Here is a 17,126-nt window from a genome sequence, read left to right on the forward strand (position 1 = left end):
TATTTTTTTTGGAGTATGCGTAGGTAGGGATGTAGGCTTGGTTAACTGCGTTTCCTCCATATCGAACGCCTCGCGGCTACAAACCCTCTCGCTAGCCAAGGTGTCGCCCAAAGACTTAGTGCTATACGGGGTATAAGCAGCATCTTTGTAATTGCGTAGGCGGCAGCGATTTGAACACCGATCTTATACCCTTTCTCCGTATTCTCAGTTGTAACCACGCCCTTAACTTTCTTCCAAGCTGCCTTCGTTTTACTCTGTTCCGCACCAGCTCCAGCTTCTCCCTCTCCACCCGGAGTATCATCAACATCGCCATTCCCGCCCCACCACCTGCTAAACCACCTCCCACCCCTCCCCTCCTTCTCCCTAACCCTCTCCCGCTCAACCTCCTGCCTCAACCGTTCCTCCAACCTCTCCTCCCCATCCCTCCCACCACCACCATCACCACCCCCCTCCCCCAGCCCAAACCATCCCTTCTTCCGGAAATACCCCATATACCGACTCAGCCCCTCCTCGGCCCACGCGGCCCACGGTCCGAAGACCCACGCCGTGGGCACCCAATCCGCGCTGTGGAACAGGTACGCGAGGCCGAAGAGCGGCGCGAGCGCCGTCAGCTCGTGCAGCGCGAGGAACGCGGCCACGTGGCTGAAGGGCGCCGTGCGCAGGCGCTGCAGGTAAGGGTGCAGGCGTCTGGGCACGAAGCGCGACGCGCGGTCGAGGATTAGGCGCGCGCGTTGCGTTTTCTGCGCTGAGGAGGAGGAGGAGGAGGAAGGTGAGGAGGAAGGGGTGGGGTTGTGCGGCTTGCTGGATTGGAAGCGTTGCGGTCGCGGGGCGCGGGGGCGGAGATGGTGGATTGTGTTGGAGGGTCGAGGGAGCGGGCGGGTTGAGGGTGCGAAGGTGGTGAGGAAGCGGGTTTGTTGGTGCCAGAGGCGGTTTGTCGGGGACATTGTCGTAGGCCTCTCTTCTCGGCGTTGGTTAGGATAGGTAGAGGTAGGTTTCGAGCTCAGTGGCTATATGGTGAGAAGATCTAGGCGGTGGAAACCGCAGAGCGAAAAACTATGTATTTTTATTCGGTGCCGGTTTTCTTAATTCCAGGTTGTAAAGAGCAAGCTTGGTTTTGCGGCACAGAATTCCTTGTGGAGAGCTCAGCTCAGCTCGATAATGCGGGGCTGAAATGACGTTGATATCGCGATTCGGGGTAGCTTCGTTGGGCCGTTAGCGAAGATCTGAGATTAGGGGTAAGAGACCGAGACAAAATGACAATAATAAGAGATAAAAATAGATTATCCAGCTATAGAAGAAATGAGATTTTCATTTCTTTATCTTCAGTATGATACAAACCCTAGTAATGTCTCACTCCGGGAATTGCGCACCAAGGCCCTTGATAAGCATACTCTCAGCCTGCAAGCCTTTACCCTCAACCAGGACTCCCGCTTTGCGTAGAATATCGACACAGCTCTTGATAACTTTCAAATCAACACCCTCGGTCTTGGTAGCAAACCGCACAGTACTCAACCATTCCCTCGCATCCGCCTCCGAGTAGTCCAGCTCGGTACTAATGTACTTAACCGCTTCGTCTTGATGCTCGCCAAAATACTTAACGCCTTCATCAAGCTTCTTGAACAAGTCCAGTAGCCTTTGATCCGTGCTCGGTCCCGAGAGCACCCGCTCGGTGGACGCCACGATCTTCCAGCTGCTCCAGGGGGTGTAGATCTCGCCCACGCGGCGTATCTCCCCACTGTCGTAGTACCGCTTAGATGTGAAGTGCTCCCACATGAAGAAGTCGGCAGTGCCATCGTTGACCGCGTTCCTCAGATTCGCGAAGTTCTGCAATATCACGAAATCCTCGTATGGTGTCTTTCCCGGGGTCAACCACCCTTGCTGGTCCGCGAGCACGTATCCCATCACCTGGCTTCCGGAGCCGATGCGCGAGATTCCGATCTTAGACCCCTTAAGCGAGGATACGGATGTAATCTCAGGCCGCTTAGCGCCGGTGGAAATTGCCCAACCTATTCCTATTAGTAAGTCTCATGTACGCTACGCAATGGTATTTATGGCGCTATACAAAGAGGCGTCTCGACATAAGTCCCGACAATCCGGTAGCCACCATCGCCAGGTGTATCTTCCTTGCCAAGCCCTGCTACCCACGCTTCCGTGAGACCGATTCCAATGTCGATTTCGCCAGCCCGGATAGCAGTGATCATGTGTCCGCTTCCGGATGGAAACGGGATCAAGGTAGCGGAGAGGCCGAAGTACTTCTGCGCAAAGTAGAGCGGCGTGGAGAAGTGCTCCGGCACGAAGCCGATTCGGAGGGGTTGAGAGGAATCTGCCATTATTCCGTCTAAGTACACCAGGTACTACTACTACAGCTCGCCTAGACTTGTGGGAAGACGAACAGCTATGTTTAATTAGCGTAAGACGAACACGGGAGAAATGAGTTGCAGCTGTAAAGGATCGGACGGAAACAGCGCATGACGTTTACGTGCTGAATACATCAATTCGGCAATTACTTGCAGCGGGTATGCGCGGGACTAGATACTGTGGGGCAGTAACTATACGTAGAGTTTGATTGTTAGGTACTGCGATATGCTCTAAGCGGGTAATTGCCCTTATAACAATTACGAGAGGGAAAGAAAGAATAATACAGAAAAAGGCTTAATTAAGTAGAATATATGCCGGAACAAAGTGTAAGAGAATAAATATGCCATATACATAGGTAATAAATGTCTGGCTGGTTTTGGTTCATTTAACCCCTTTCACGCGTAACCAAAACCCCTATTCGAAATGAAGGGGGTCTTAGTATCACTGATATTAGGACGTCAAGAGATCTAAGCACAACGTATATAGATTGATGAATAAGATAAGCCAATCCAATTTCGTATAAAATCTGGGAATCGGATTTACTTTTCGCAAGGCATTCTATTATGTCTGTTTCAAAACGTTAGTCTAGAAAGAAATTAAGCCGTTTGAAACAACATAAGAAACTGCCACTAGAATGCAATGGTCAACTTCTGGCCATACGACCTCATAACAATAAAACTAAGGTCAAGGGTACGCTGCGGTTCGTTTGTTCTTTTACCACGTCGTACTATTGTTTGCGATTATTTCACTAATGTTCTGACAATGGAGGGAGACCCTAGCTCGCTAAGTCAAGCTCTCTTGTTCCATGTGATGGATCATCAGCGAGATCATACATTCGGACTCCACGAGTTTGCTTCCTGGATTACTAGGTACCAAAATTCTGGCACATGATAAAGAAGTTCGTGTTAGAGGTATAAACAGTTGTGAATCGGCCCCGACTTCGGCCTGTTGGAGGCTCGACCGTTACCTGTGCAGGTCTGTTGACAATAGAGCATAAAATAATGTAGATAAATTGATTTTGTTTGTTTGTAGACCGCGATGTTTGATACGTTGCTGTATTAAGAAGTCGTTATGCAAAAGCGTTGATATTACCCTCCACCACCGGCCCTGTAGAGTGACAATTCACGCAGGCAAGGGAAGCAAGGAAGTTTGAGAGATCAATAACAGCTTGTTCACTACTTCAGAAACCATAGCTTTTCAGGTTGATACTTGACATTATTCCGCAAGGACCTCAAAGTTGCAACGTTCCTTTTATAATCCACATAATATTCCGCAGCCCGTAAGACAACGCAGGGATCCAGTCATATGAAGTATATGCAGTAGTTAAGAAACTTCAAGATAACCATTAATTTTATTTTTATCATACTAAAAACGAAAAATAGCAGTGTGAGAGAGCTGCAAATCCGGGTGTTTTTTTACTCCCTACCTAAAATCAAAGTCATTTGGAGTAATAATTCTGATTGTTTACGCGGCCGATTTCTGAACCTGCCTAACCCACCTACCTGTCTTCGGATATACACTTCCGGGTATATCATGTCTTCCCGAACTTCTAGAGGTAATTAGTCCATTCGATGAGTAAAATACCGGGAAGCGGGCCGTGAGATATGACGATTCGGAGCTTGTTGCAGCCTCAACACTTTTTCGCGAGTTGGATACCTGCTTAGGTACTAATCAGCCAAGGATGTCAAAAAGCAGTTGTCGTCAGCGCCTTGAAAGTCTGTTGTTGTAAACGAGTACGAAACACTTCTGTTCTTTAACAGTATGCGTCGTTAGGAATAGTATGTGTTTAACGAGGACAAACTTGCCAAATGAGCTGCCGGGTCATGTTGACAAATTCTCTCCGCCCCCAAAAGAGATGCAGCGGTCATGATGCGTGCCGAGCGAGGCCGCATGAAGGTGGTTAATTTATGAGTATCACCGTTGACACCACGTGTAAGAAGTGTATGGCTCGACCGTGAACAGAATGGAACAGACTTATATCAAAGCTCTTGTTTATCACTGCGATACAACGCAAGGGACGCCACGAGAGGGGAACGCGACCAGTAGGACACTGGCTCTTCACCGATGTAAAAGGACATCGCTTCAAACTCGCATCGAGGTGGTGTATGGTAAAACCGAGCAGGTCGAAGTCGTACTCGTACTGACATCGCGGCCGCAATTATATGGAAATCTGAGGCTCGTTCCGCGAGCCTGATGGAATCTCTCCGCTTTAACATGATATGATATCAGCATGACAGAGCAATGCATGGTACTTCCGTAACTTAATAAGCCTTCTGCGTCCTGCACGTGCCGTGCTGCTCTCCGCTACTCATAGGCGATTTTCATCTCCTGCCCCTTATGCTAGCTTGGCGTGTCTGCTAAAATGATGGGGCGGACATGTAACGTGACGCACCGAAACAGAGCTCGCTCCCTATCTAGGGATTTAGTCTAGACATCTATAGTGTCCATTCGCCAACTTCGCAACTCGCTTAGGGTACGGCGTTGTCGTGACGGGTGATGATTTTAAATAGCGGAAATAAACCGATATATGGTAATCCGATGCGTTGTGATCTACATGACGACAGTCTTACCGAGAACGAGTAGAGGTTTCAATTTATATGGTTAATTATAAAGATGACCGTTTCATGGTACCAGATCCTCGGGAACATTTAACTCAAGAAGCTCCACAGATGTCAAGACCGCATCGTTACTTTAAAAAACAGACGCTATGATAGGGCGTTCAAACGACACAGCTTGTTAAAAGGACCGTACCTTGTTCGCTGTCTTATATTAAAACCCACCAGAAAAACAAAACTTTTGAGCTAGATACCGAGACCCGACTAGGTTAAAGTTTAGCGGGATGCCGGGATTATAATAAGATTATGGGGCCTGTTAACCTTAAGCAGAGCATTATTAAGTTCTTTCGTTCTTCAGCAACTGCGAACCGTCCAGTTAGAAGCGACGTTCGCTTCCGAAAAGGGTAATAAGGGGGGTTCCCTCGCTACCTGGGGGTAGGGGTCGGCCGCTGTGCGGTGCGGCGCTGCAGGCCCTTTCCTACCCCCAAATTCCGCTGGTGTGATGCATTGTCCTTTTGTTCTAATCCAGCCGCAACTAATAGCAGAGAAAGAAATAGTACAGGAGAGGTGGAAGGTAAACTTTTAATCAAACACAACGTGAGGAAACATCCTCTATCTAATCGAAATCCGAAATCCGCTACTTTCGAGATAAAAAGTTCCAAGTTGCAAAAGAACATTACCGAGATGCGTTCGAATGACTGGACTACATAAGACGGATTTATACAAATGGCTGTGATGCACTTCCTTCCAATATCCTTTTTTGTTCGCTGTTCGTTGTTCGCGGAGCACGAGTACAAGCACAAACGCAAGCACAAGCACGTGAATGAATGAACACATCATCGATAGCGAGCCGGATTTGCATCGATATTTCACCTAGCCATCTTAATCATAATAAATTGTTCGAGGAAAAGAGAAAGATGTTGTCGAAGGGGACAATCCTCATTACCGGCTTCAACGGTTACCTTGCCGGCCGGGTTGCCGAGTTGGCAATGAAGGCCGGGTACAGCGTGCGCGGCACAGTCCGAAATCTCGACGCCGGCGCCGAAGTCCAAAAAGCGTTGCTGGGACTTGGCTACGGATGCCGGGCCGAAGTCGTACAGGTCCCCGATATGACCACACCCGGCGCCTTTGACCAGGCCGTAATTGGTACGAACTTCACATTGTGGGGGCAAACGGAGCAAATAGTTATGGCCGTTTTCGTCTACGAGATACGAATTGGGAATGAGAAGCTGACGAATAACACCGGGTTTTAGGGTGCTCCGCAATCGTCCATCTCGCCTCACCAGTCAAAGACACCTTCATTCTACCACCGGCGGAAGTGGTCCGCATGAATATAAGCGGCACGATGGGGATATTAGAGTCAGCGTCGAAGGCCGGACCGAAAGTGAAGAGCGTGGTATTAATGTCTTCCGTCGCTGCTAATTTCGACGTACCTACCCAGCCCGGCATCTATTCGGAAGAGAACTGGAACACAACTTCCGAACCGGCCATCGCGCAATTAGGTTCTGAGGCAGGCGGTCTACATGCCTACTGCGCAAGCAAAACCGCCGGCGAGAGAGCGTTCTGGAAGTTCCGCGAGGAGCGGAACCCGTCATTCAGCATGACGACGCTTCAAGCTACGTGAGTGCCCCTTTCCCCCTTTCCCCCTATTCACCAATACCCACCATCGCAAATCCCTCACTAACCCGCGATCCACCACCACAGCTACTTCACCGGCCCGCCCCTAATCCCCTGGACCAGCCCCTCGCAGCTCCCCTTCTCGCTCGCGAACCTCTTCTCCCTCCTCAGCACCAAGCAGATCCCGGGCCCGAGCCTGCTGTACGAGAACACGGTCGACGTGCGCGACGTGGCGCGCGTGATCCTGTGGTCGGTCCTGAACCCCTCCGTCGCCGACGGCCAGCGCTACCTGTGCGCCGCGGCGACCGGCGGGCCCCAGGCCATGGCCGACGTCCTGAACAAGCGCATGCCGGAGCTCGGGCTGTCGAGGGGCAGTCCCGGGGAGGGCTACGACGAGGGGTATCCTTCGACGAGCGGCGATGTGGCGTTTGATGGGAGGAAGGCGGTCGAGGCTACGGGGCAGGACTGGATCCCGTATGAGACGACTATTGTGGACACGGCGAAGGCGTTGGTTCCGTTGCTTAAGTAGAGAGGTTGGGTTTGTTTAGCTTGGTTTTAGGGTTTTGGTGAGATGGATGTGAGTAAAGACTCAAGGAAGGAAGGAAGGAAGGAAGCATATGGCGCTTCCCTGATGAATATACTTGATACCTTTTTTACATGAATGGTCAATTAGTATTGGATGCTCGAGGCTTACCTATCCATCCAGAATGATAGCATATATGAATTAACTAACTAACTATGTATGTATGGGTTTCTTATACTGATTTTAGTTATGTCAAACCCTTAGTACGTAAGTACAACTAGCCCTTCTCAGTTCTTTTACACTGCCTATCTTAAGGGAAAGGGAATGAGTGGATGGTGAGCCTATTTAGCTACCTAGTTGAAGACATGATCCTATTACTGCCTATCGACTTTGAATTTAGATAATGTGAAATATCCATGTCAACATTAATCGTAGGAACATAGATAGGCACACAGCGAGCTCATATATTTACCTAATAGGAAAGTCACGGAATTTGTATCTTTGTAATAGATTCGAAGGACCTCGTATGAAACTGTGTTTCATTTGTAGAAATAGGTCTAGCTTTCTACCACATGAATTGAAATACCTATGAAATTATGCAGAGCTATGAAAGATTGTGAAGGAAAGCGCTTTCATTCATCATTCGCCCAGTCAATAAGCGCATAACACCTAACAATGACCGGAATCACAGTCACCCATGAACTCCATCCCCTTTGAACCAATTCGCATACCAAACGCCGTGACTTTACATAAGAAAAGTCCATTGCAATTGGACCCCGATGCCATAGCGATACTCATCCATGTCAAGTTCAACGAGATGCGTGCCCAGCGAGCCCGCCTTACTCCTATCCCTCAAGCGCAGGCATGATTCCGCTTGACACAGCCAAGGTAGAGACCAATTCCTTGCATCCTCCATGTCCATTCTTTTCTGCAAGTCGGATTGCTTTACGGCACTGCTCAATTGGTATACCAAAAATACTCGCGTTCCAGAGAAACTGGATCATATCTACGCGGCCATGCTCAGCAGCGGCCTCGATAGGCCATATTCCACCGAACTCAGATGGGGCATCGTACACGCTAGCGCCGTAATTCATCAAGATTACGACGATATTGCAATTTCCGCTCATGGCTGCGAACTGCAAAGCTGTCCCGCCACGATGAAGTGCTGGTTTGGCGTTAACGTCCGCACCGTTGTGAAGAAGCAATTCCACAATATCCAGACTGCCAACCTGGGCAGCAGCTTGTAACGGTGTTTGCCTGACTCCATACCTGGCCTCTTTGTTGATATTGGCACCACGGCTTATAATAAACTGTACCAGGTTCTTGTTTCTCGTTTTGATTGCCGCTAGAAGTGGTGTCACATTAGAGCCTAGCCGGTTCGAGATATCGTGCTCTATAATGCCATTGATGTCGCACCCCGTGCTAAGGATCCTCGTGGTAAATGGGAAAATGAGGCCAGAGCAATCCGCATCCCTTCTAATTGCTGTCGAAAGAGGCGTAGCAGTGCCGACTTTTAGTGACTCGTAATCAATGCTTTTGCATTTTAGGAGAATATCTAGCGCTTCTGTATTGCGTCCTAAAATAGCTGTATGAACAGCCGTCTGCCCAAACCCTGGGTCACCTCGGTGGTTCGGCGGGATATGCGCTAAAATTATGCGAAGTGTGTCGGGACGTCCTACGGCATACATAAGCATAATCTCGTCCGTTGCATCTGCTCCTTGCCGAAGAAGACTATGAAGCATTCGAATGTCGTTATTCTTAACAGCTATACGCAAACAGTCTGTTAGGAATTCTTTTGTGGCCCGGCCAGATTTGCAAAAGAAGTTGAACATATCCACATCTTCTAGTTTTGAATCTTCAATGGCGCCGCCTGTTATTCTTCTGAAGATGAGACCCGGAATGTTCGACATCATGTGAAGAAGGAGCGATTTGTTTCCCCGTTTGTAAACTTTAAAGAACCAGTTCGTCGTAGATGTCATATAAATATCAAGATGGCATATCCCTATATCAAGCAAAAACCGCACGACATCTTCTTGCTGATATTCAACGGCAGCATCAAATAATCCTGCAATTCCTTTATAGTCAATGTGATGATGGAGTAACAACAGCTTTTTCATGTAGTCGATATCTCCTACTTGCGCTGCAGCGGCCATCGCAGAAGCAAAATGGCTTGATGAAACGTCTTCATCTTTTAGGCTGTGAAGTACAGTTCTCTTTTCAAGTATTCCAATAAGTATTTTATCTCCCGCGATGATTGCCTCAGCCAGTGGTGTCGTCATCTTAGAATCCAACTTTTCAGCCGGTGCTCTGCGTAAATCAATATTTTGGTCGAGTAGGTAATTGATTAGTTCTTGATTCCCACTTTGTATAGCCGCGCTGAGGACTAGAGCCAGCGAACACTTCGCATATTTGAGCAAAAACTGAACAAGCCGTGTAAGGCCTCGCTTCGCGCCAGACACGAGTGCTTTCTTCATCGTATCTGAATACTTGCTCATACATGCCTTACAACCGACCTGCTCACACTGTGATATGATTTTAGCCATCACTGTCTGGGCAATGTCATCCGGAAATGCCCGCGCGATTAGGATCGGAATATCATCTTCAAAAGCTTCCGAATGGAAAGATGGCGTAAGTCTATTGAGAAGCGTCTCGGCGAGACTCGTATCGACAAATCCTCTGAATGCTTGTTCAATGGATGAGCTGCAAATTTCTGCCCCTGCTTCAATTAAGGCATCCAGTACCCCAATAAAATCCGGGGTAAACAGGCTGTGGTCACGCTTTGCCCCGTACCCGTACCAGTTCGTAGGACATCTCCCCTTTATCAAATATCCTAGGGCTCGTCGAACATCAGGTTTGAATATGAGCAACTCCTTAACGACCTTGAGTCCTTGGAGTTCGGCGGCTCGCTCTATAGGAGTACGCTTTTCACTATTGACGAAGTAAATTGTATTGTCGACATCTACCAGGCCCATTTGGAGGAAGAATCTAGTTTTCTGGTGATCGCATGCCTCTATTGATGCCCGGAACAGATTCTCTGCAAGGCTCCTCGCGATAGGGCTTCTATTCTCTTGGAAAACGCGCGGCAATAGCGAGGTGATGTTGCTATTGCGATCTAGAAACCGCAACGCCGTTTCGATGGGTATATCGCCCATCCCGATAAATCCATTCGCAGCGGACAATAAAAGAAGTCGATGCAAGTCAACATCAGACATTTCTTGTGTACATAGTGCTATGCTGCCGTTATCATAGCCATGCTGATCCCTTGGAAGAATCGTGCCCAATGTTTGCAATGATCGCCAAGCGTTGTAAAAGTTCTCTTGGTTGGATTTTTCATTTCTGCGTGACATAGCAATTGCGGTTTCGTGGATGAACATTGAGGTTAATTTTGAGGCACCAAATAGCAGACGTGAATCTTGCAGTGGTGACGGGCAGTCAGTTAATTTGAGACCTTTCGATATCAATTCCCGCTCAAATCGTTTGAATGGCAGTTCCTCCGGGAAAAGCGTCCCAAACGGAAATGGAGTAGTGTCAACTAATCGCAGCGGAGAAGTTACTACTTCTAGGGTCGAAAAAGCCGTAGCAAAGTTGGGTTCATTCTGTAGAAATGATTGTGATTCCGAAGGCTCAGGGCCAATAAATGGCTCGTCCATAAACGGCGGGAAATACTGACTACCGCCAGTGGAAAATGAGTTATCGAAGGATGTATCAAATGGAAGATGCAGAAGAGATGCATTACCAGGCCCTGGAGGAATGGGTCTCTCGTCGTGAAGTAATCCTATTCGATCATCACTATCCTCAACTAGATGCAATTGCGTATCAAGGCGAGGTATTCCAGGTGTTGAGCTAAAGTCCGCTTGGGTGTCACTGATCTTTGCCATGGTGGTATGCTGAGTCCATCTGCCGCTCTGATCTTGGACTTCAATCAAGACGTCGCTAGTGGTGACGTTTTCCATTGTTTCATCGAGATCTGCCTCATCCCGACGGCGTTTACCAAGGTGAGATTTACCCTTACAATAACGCCTTGCTCGATGGACTTTATTCGTCGACACGGGATGGCCTGAGATTACTACTCTAGACTGAATACCTTGAGAAGATAGGCCATCAATCTTTTCGAGTAACTGTTCCCATTCTAGCCTTTTGAGGTTCTTGCGAGCCTTCCAGACTTTCAGCTGGGCCTCAAACTGTGAAGAACTGAACGTATTTTGTTAGATTCGTGAGGCTAAGCTTTGCATAGGTAAACCTTACGAAGCGGAGAATCCATGGTCTCTATCCATAATCTGGACTAAATCCTTCAAAGAGTGATCTGATGTCAAGTAGAGACTCAAGATAGTCTCTTTGTGAAGATTCCAGGTGTCCTGGGAGATCTTACGCGTTACAGTGGCCATTTCCGCTTATGAAGTTGAGATTTGAAAAGTATGCAGCAAGGAACCTTCACTGGCATAGATGAGAACGAAGGGAGTCTCATATTTATACTAGTACGAGGCTATGTACACTTGCTATGATGAAACCAATTCATGGAGAATCCGTTCAATGCTGTACCAAACCCCATCGGGCACGTTCGTATGCTACTTCATGTAATTACTACACTGATTATGGCGTTGACCTGCTGAGGAGGGTGGGAAGATAATTCCGCCAACTGCCGTCCTGTAGCTCCTGTAGAATTGTGCATAGTGGTACAGTAGCCCAGCCCGGTCTGGTTTTGTCAGGCAGGCTGTAGACATTGCATAGACCCAGGTTTTGCAATCCGGTTTTGGTGTCCAGGTTTTGTCGGCCGGGTTTTGTCACCGAAATTCTGTTGCAATGTCAATCAGGCATGAATGCATGCGCCACGCAACTTCGCCCGACTGATTACATTATATCTGCATGTTAGCAGCAGGCTCTGATATGAACAAAGGAAGCGGCATTGTAGAGGTGTGGCAGAGGTGTGGTAGTGATGTTGTGCCAGAAGAGGTCGTTGAAGTTCAATAGGTACTGAAGACTAAGATTACATAATTATATCCACAATTCCTCGGTGGGTAAATTTGAAGACAAGATCAAAGATATTTATGTAAATTATATATTGATAGAATGTTTTCGTAGATAGTCGCCATAAATCAACAGGGTATCTTTTCGTAAAAGCATTCGACGCGGGACCAGTTCCCCTCGCTTCCAAGCATCCGATCTCCCGATCGCAACCACACCGTCAGCGTTGCCAGCCACCAATCCGCAACAGGACCAAGCCTCTCGTTCATAGGCTACGTCGTGTCACATGACCGCAATCAGAAGTGCACATTTGCGGCCGCGATCGAAAACGTCATCAGCAAAAGCAGTCCAACCAAATCAGGCGGCTTCCCAAGCCACCCAGCACTTCCATCTTCAGCGTCGTCCTGCGCGGGAACGACCTGTCCCGAGGACGCCACCACGGTCTGGCCCGTGGGGTACCTGATATTGTACACGGGCGCGGACGTCAGGTTCGCCGGGTCGCCGAGCGCGCTCGGGCAGCTAGCCTGGTTCGCAGCCGGCCAGTCGAGGGTGCAGACCTCGTCGTGGCCCCAGGAGCAGGTGGAGTCGAGGATGTTGTAGAGGACGTAGTTCCTCGCGACCCAGCTGTCGGGCTGGGCGAGGCAGCCGGCGAGGAAGTTCATGCTGTTGGCGGCGCTGAGTGGGAGCCGGGCGCCGTCGGTGCGCAGCAGGTCCGCGCACTCGGACGCGTCGACGTCCGCGAAGTCCATGGCCACGGCGCCGCCCGCCGTCGGCCGCTCCGTCGCCGGGTAGCCCGTGTACAGGTAGTTCCAGGCGTCGTAGCTCACGTCGTGCGCGCCCTGCGACTGGTCCACGCGCAGCAGCTTCACCGTGCGCCCGCCGTAGCTGAGCGACACGCAGATGTTGGTGCAGTCCACCGCGCTGGGCCAGTACGCGATCCGGTTCGTGTCCACCTTGCACCCGAGCACGCCGACCGACGACGAGTAGCTGTCGTGCGGCGTCGCCCACACGGCGCCGCTATCGGCCGCGACGCGCGACGCCAGCCCGAGGGTCAGCGCAAGCGCCGTTATGCGGCGCATAGGTTTAGCCCGGCGTATATGCGTATGTGCGTAAGCACAGTACCTATGTACAGTGGGGTGTATAATGAGTGACAGAATTATCTATTATTATTATGTAAGAGAACGACGATGATGTAATGAGCGGCTGCGCGCCTTCGCGGCGGCGGCGAGTAGCTTAGCTCTGGCAAGCGGCCGACATCGATTGAGACAATTTAATTAGTTAGTAAAGAACGTTGTGAAGCGGGAAAAAAATCAAAACGGCCAACTCACGATGCGCCTCGTAAGATTTCGTTAAATGAGATGGTTACCGAACCAGGTTAGCGCGTAGTCCGGGTGTCGCATTTAGGTTAGAGCTTATTTTCTGGAACTATGTTCCCCCCCTTTTTCCAGGTTGAAGGTGATTGGCCAGGAACTCACCTGCAGTCTCTTATCTCGGTTAGTATTGCCTCAGCTCACACTTTTTAGACTTCGCCAATCAAATGTTAGAAATTAGCAACTCTACAACTTTACTTCATCTACGTACTCGGGCACTTGTGGAATGTGACAGCTAATTCTTATATCATCGTTGGGTTTCACTCGCATAAGATCATAGTCACATTGATGAGTATTTGAGGGTTACAATCGTTTTTTATTCATAGCCAGCAGCGGCAAGATTTACTATTATGGTGAGTTAATATGTATTTACGGCCCTTTGTATAACAAATCAACCTTGATGTTACCAATAATCTATAATAACATCATCAGACTACGGGAACAGACGTTACTTCTGGGACAAGGTTAGAGATAATGGCGCTTCGAAAATGTGGAATGGTCTTCGGTCTGCCAAGTCAGCTGTGATAATACAAGTCAAACAAAACACCAGATCCGTGTAAGCGAGTCGGTTTTCGAATCATGCACTGTGAAGGTTATCTGCTGGCAACAATGACACTCGACGCTGCAAAAGTCGTTGACGATGGCGTGATCCAGAGGAATAGGCGACATAAGGCGAAGGCACAAGAAAAACAAGCACCAATTGCCTAACCACACAAGCCGTAAGAAGGTGGTTGAATTTGCCAAAAAGAAAAAATGTCTAAACGTCTCTCCAGGAGGTTGTCAGTCTTTCCAATCTCTCTAAGTTTGTCATGCTTGATGGTTAGTCAATGCTGATACGATGCCGTTTAAAATCCTAAATATCCAAGAAAATTCGTCATCCCCCCCAATTAACGCCCTTTCCCAAAAACAAAAACAAAAATATTCATCATCCCGTCATTATATGATTGCGGCGGCATCAGCTGCATCTCCGTGTAGGACCGGGTTGATCCGGTCGTCGAAGTGCATCTTGAAGTCGTCGCCTAGTTGCTTCCGTAGAGCAGTTTGGACCGCCTCCAGTACGTTGGGGAATACACCAAAGTTGGCTGGGTTGTTCTCGTCGTTGTCGCCGCCTTGGAAGACACCGGTGCGGACGAGGCAAGTGTTCCAACCGTACATGTTGCCACCGATGATGTCAGAGGCCGGGTTATCACCGATCATGTAGATGTTCTCCGGTAGCCTCTCCTCGCCGTGGAGTTGCTCCATCCATGATGCAAGAACCTCATCGGCGTACTTGTAGGTAGCGGTCTCGGGCTTGCCGTAGACGACACGCTCAAGGTCGGTGCCAGTTAGAGCCCTATACATAGCCTCAAGACCAATGCGGAATGCACCTTGTGACATGCGGGGCGTCCAGTGCTCCGTGGGGCACAGGAGGTCACCTTGAGAGAAGTAGATAGGAATGCGCTGGGAGACGGGGTCCTTGGCCATCGTGCCTAAGCGACCGTTCTCAGAGCGTAGAAGATCCATTATGATTTGCATGTCCGTAGCGTAGTCTCGGGAGTCGGAGAAGACCATGATAGCCTCAATGTTGACCTTGGTGAAGTCCCGCGGTCGGGAGGAGGCTCGCTCTTCCTCGGTGAACACCCGGTAAGGGGCGATGGATGGGTCTGAGGCAACGATGTCGTTGGGAACGACGATGTCTTTGAAGCCATATTTCTCGGCAACTTCGCGGCACTTGTAGCCCTCGCCACCCACAACTAGGACAGTGTGGTAGTACTCTGCAAGAGCGCTCATAGGGGTATGTGATTGAATGAATTGCTCTGTGTTGACAGGGTTTTGTAGGATCTTGGCAAGTTGCTCGCAGCGAGCCTGTTCGGGCTTGCCCGATCCGTTCGTCAGGAAGATGTGGGGAATTCTGATGCCGAGCTCATTGTCGCCGTTTAAGATTTCGAGCGCACGGCGACCTTCGGGGATGAGACGGTCGCCGTGGACAAGGACACCGTCGATGTCGAAAGCGAATGCCATGTTCTTGGCCTTCTTCACCTTTTCAACTTCGACGCTCTGTACTTGCGAAGCTAAGATGGCACGCGAAGGCTGCACAGGCGGCATGCCCGGGCGGGTTGGACGGGTAAGAGCCTCATCACCATCGGGGTAGTGGACCGAGGACAGGCGGGACTGTCTCTTCGATCTGGGGATGGGGAGAGTAGAGCCGAAGGAGTTACGCGAGCCTCTTCTCTCCTTCATGGAAGGTGTGGCGCTCAAGTTGTGCATGTATTTGGCAGCCTCGGAGATGGATGATCTTGAAGCAGGAACCTCGATCGGCCCGTCATCATGCTCGCCGGGAATTGCTAGAGAATCGTGGCCCAGGTGATGTTCTACCGCGTGGTCTGCTCCGTTGCCATTGCCGTTGGTGTTGGCCATGGAAGCGGTCTTCCTCACCTGCTTGTCCTGCTTGTCCTGCTTCTCAGAAGCTTGGACGAGGTCGTAATCTTCGAACATAGGCATCTTGAATGTAGTTAAGGGGTATAGACTCTTCAAAGGAGTATCAAAAAACTTCAAAATGCTTCGAAATGGGTATATGAGATGAGAAGATGGAGGATAAGAATGTTTGTCATGTGGAATTAAGAAGAGACTAAATGTTAATTATGACGGGAGGGTCGCGTTATATCTAGTCATCAGCTCACGCAAGTAGCTTCTCATCTGCCTATCTCCCTGTCCTCCCTGTCTGCCTTGTTACCGTACCGTATACTACACCGTACGGGATATAGATTAAACTTTGATGACGACGAAAAGTCAAACTCTGGTTCTCCATGCACAGCTAATGTAACTATGCCTCATACACTCGACTGAGCAGTACATAACCGACACAAAGGTTGACCAGGTTGCCCCAGGGGACCACAAAGGACTAAAGGATGAAGTCTCATAATCGGACTATCAGCGTACTGATCTGTTTACCATCAGCCGTAATCCGTGGCCATGATGGAGCCCGGTTGAGCCTGGTTAAGCGTGGGTGCTGAACGGTCCCTTGCATAGTTTGCAGGTCGATGAAACGGTTGGATAAGCTAGTGACAACGTTTCCCACCTATGGAAGACGGTATCCCGAGCGTTTGATGGCTTTAACTGGGCCTATCAGATCCGGAACATATTCGTTCTTACTGGTATCTTCTGGTATCGACTGCAAGTCCAGCAAACAGGTCGCCAACCGAACCAACGAAAACCAGTTGTCAGTCCGAGAAGGAGCCGCAAAACGTCCCGAAATGGATCTATCGTGGATACAATCGTGGGTATTATTTGGGTACTTTTATGGGTATTATATGGAAACGAATGGCGACCCTTAGACCCACTCGGCCCACGTACCCGTACCCGCTGTCATACTTTTGTTGACATCATTCCGGGTCCGCCGCACTCCGCTTTAGTTCCGCTTTAACTACTAGTGGCCCCGCCACAGATCCGCTCCCTGCTGTTTCCCTGCGGTTTCCCAAACTTTCCTTTGGTTCCCTGACTCGGGATGTGCAGCGAAGTGGGGGTTACGGTGGGTTGTGGTGGGGCGTGACAAGGGGTAGTCAGCTGCAGGGTTTTCCTAGCGCCTGCAAATTGCGTCGTCTCAACTCTGCAACCTTTTATTCAACATGCTGCAACTTATTTTTCTGCAACCAAGCAAAATCAAGCATCTATTCTGGACCCTTCCTGCACCCTCTTCTGCAAGCTATTCTGCAATCTCTTACCATCCATCTCACATCCTTTCCCCTTCCGGCCATCGCTCAC

The 17,126-nt window shown here is 49.4% G+C and overlaps 6 protein-coding genes across 6 annotated transcripts; 1 reads left to right on the forward strand and 5 right to left on the reverse strand.

The window, feature by feature from the left end:
- Positions 1–41: 41 nt before the first annotated feature.
- On the reverse strand, positions 42–1,238 carry F4807DRAFT_466230 (uncharacterized protein; the record flags this gene model as incomplete). The annotated part of the gene is made up of 1 exon (XM_048002362.1): positions 42–1,238. The coding sequence occupies exon 1, from the start codon at positions 942–944 to the stop codon at positions 42–44; it is 903 nt and encodes a 300-aa protein (XP_047859273.1). The 5' UTR covers positions 945–1,238.
- A 4-nt stretch (positions 1,239–1,242) lies between these two features.
- On the reverse strand, positions 1,243–2,667 carry F4807DRAFT_404424 (periplasmic binding protein-like II). The gene is made up of 2 exons (XM_047996117.1): positions 2,063–2,667; positions 1,243–2,006 (listed from the first exon to the last, which is right to left on the reverse strand). The coding sequence occupies exons 1-2, from the start codon at positions 2,328–2,330 to the stop codon at positions 1,351–1,353; spliced, it is 924 nt and encodes a 307-aa protein (XP_047859274.1). The 5' UTR covers positions 2,331–2,667; the 3' UTR covers positions 1,243–1,350.
- A 3,163-nt stretch (positions 2,668–5,830) lies between these two features.
- Positions 5,831–7,059, forward strand: F4807DRAFT_455206 (NAD(P)-binding protein; the record flags this gene model as incomplete). Its single annotated transcript, XM_048000675.1, has 3 exons — positions 5,831–6,059; positions 6,167–6,533; positions 6,618–7,059. The coding sequence occupies 3 exons, from the start codon at positions 5,831–5,833 to the stop codon at positions 7,057–7,059; spliced, it is 1,038 nt and encodes a 345-aa protein (XP_047859275.1).
- A 515-nt stretch (positions 7,060–7,574) lies between these two features.
- F4807DRAFT_404431 (ankyrin) lies at positions 7,575–11,492 on the reverse strand. Its single transcript, XM_047996118.1, has 2 exons — positions 11,299–11,492; positions 7,575–11,244 (listed from the first exon to the last, which is right to left on the reverse strand). Exons 1-2 carry the CDS (start codon positions 11,436–11,438, stop codon positions 7,899–7,901), a joined length of 3,486 nt encoding a protein of 1,161 aa, XP_047859276.1. The 5' UTR covers positions 11,439–11,492; the 3' UTR covers positions 7,575–7,898.
- A 550-nt stretch (positions 11,493–12,042) lies between these two features.
- Positions 12,043–13,549, reverse strand: F4807DRAFT_7821 (uncharacterized protein). The gene has a single exon (XM_048003480.1). The coding sequence runs from the start codon at positions 13,092–13,094 to the stop codon at positions 12,312–12,314; it is 783 nt and encodes a 260-aa protein (XP_047859277.1). The 5' UTR covers positions 13,095–13,549; the 3' UTR covers positions 12,043–12,311.
- Positions 13,550–14,043: 494 nt separating this feature from the next.
- On the reverse strand, positions 14,044–16,136 carry F4807DRAFT_7818 (HAD-like domain-containing protein). Its single transcript, XM_048003477.1, has one exon. The coding sequence runs from the start codon at positions 15,864–15,866 to the stop codon at positions 14,322–14,324; it is 1,545 nt and encodes a 514-aa protein (XP_047859278.1). The 5' UTR covers positions 15,867–16,136; the 3' UTR covers positions 14,044–14,321.
- Positions 16,137–17,126: the final 990 nt, after the last annotated feature.

The sequence above is a fragment of the Annulohypoxylon truncatum genome (assembly GCF_022578515.1).
Source record: "Annulohypoxylon truncatum strain CBS 140777 unplaced genomic scaffold F4807scaffold_1, whole genome shotgun sequence".
NCBI classification, from domain to species: Eukaryota; Fungi; Ascomycota; class Sordariomycetes; order Xylariales; family Hypoxylaceae; genus Annulohypoxylon; species Annulohypoxylon truncatum.

What these genes read in the sequence shown, in the direction of transcription:
- F4807DRAFT_7821 (XM_048003480.1), bottom strand. Translation starts at nt 13,094, where the DNA reads ATGCGCCGCATAACGGCGCTTGCGCTGACCCTCGGGCTGGCGTCGCGC.
- F4807DRAFT_404431 (XM_047996118.1), bottom strand. Translation starts at nt 11,438, where the DNA reads ATGGCCACTGTAACGCGTAAGATCTCCCAGGACACCTGGAATCTTCAC. An exon ending in GACCATGGATTCTCCGCTTC is followed by an intron (nt 11,245 to 11,298) that starts GTAAGGTTTACC and finishes AAATACGTTCAG; the next exon opens with TTCTTCACAGTTTGAGGCCC.
- F4807DRAFT_404424 (XM_047996117.1), bottom strand. Translation starts at nt 2,330, where the DNA reads ATGGCAGATTCCTCTCAACCCCTCCGAATCGGCTTCGTGCCGGAGCAC. An exon ending in TTATGTCGAGACGCCTCTTT is followed by an intron (nt 2,007 to 2,062) that starts GTATAGCGCCAT and finishes TAATAGGAATAG; the next exon opens with GTTGGGCAATTTCCACCGGC.
- F4807DRAFT_7818 (XM_048003477.1), bottom strand. Translation starts at nt 15,866, where the DNA reads ATGCCTATGTTCGAAGATTACGACCTCGTCCAAGCTTCTGAGAAGCAG.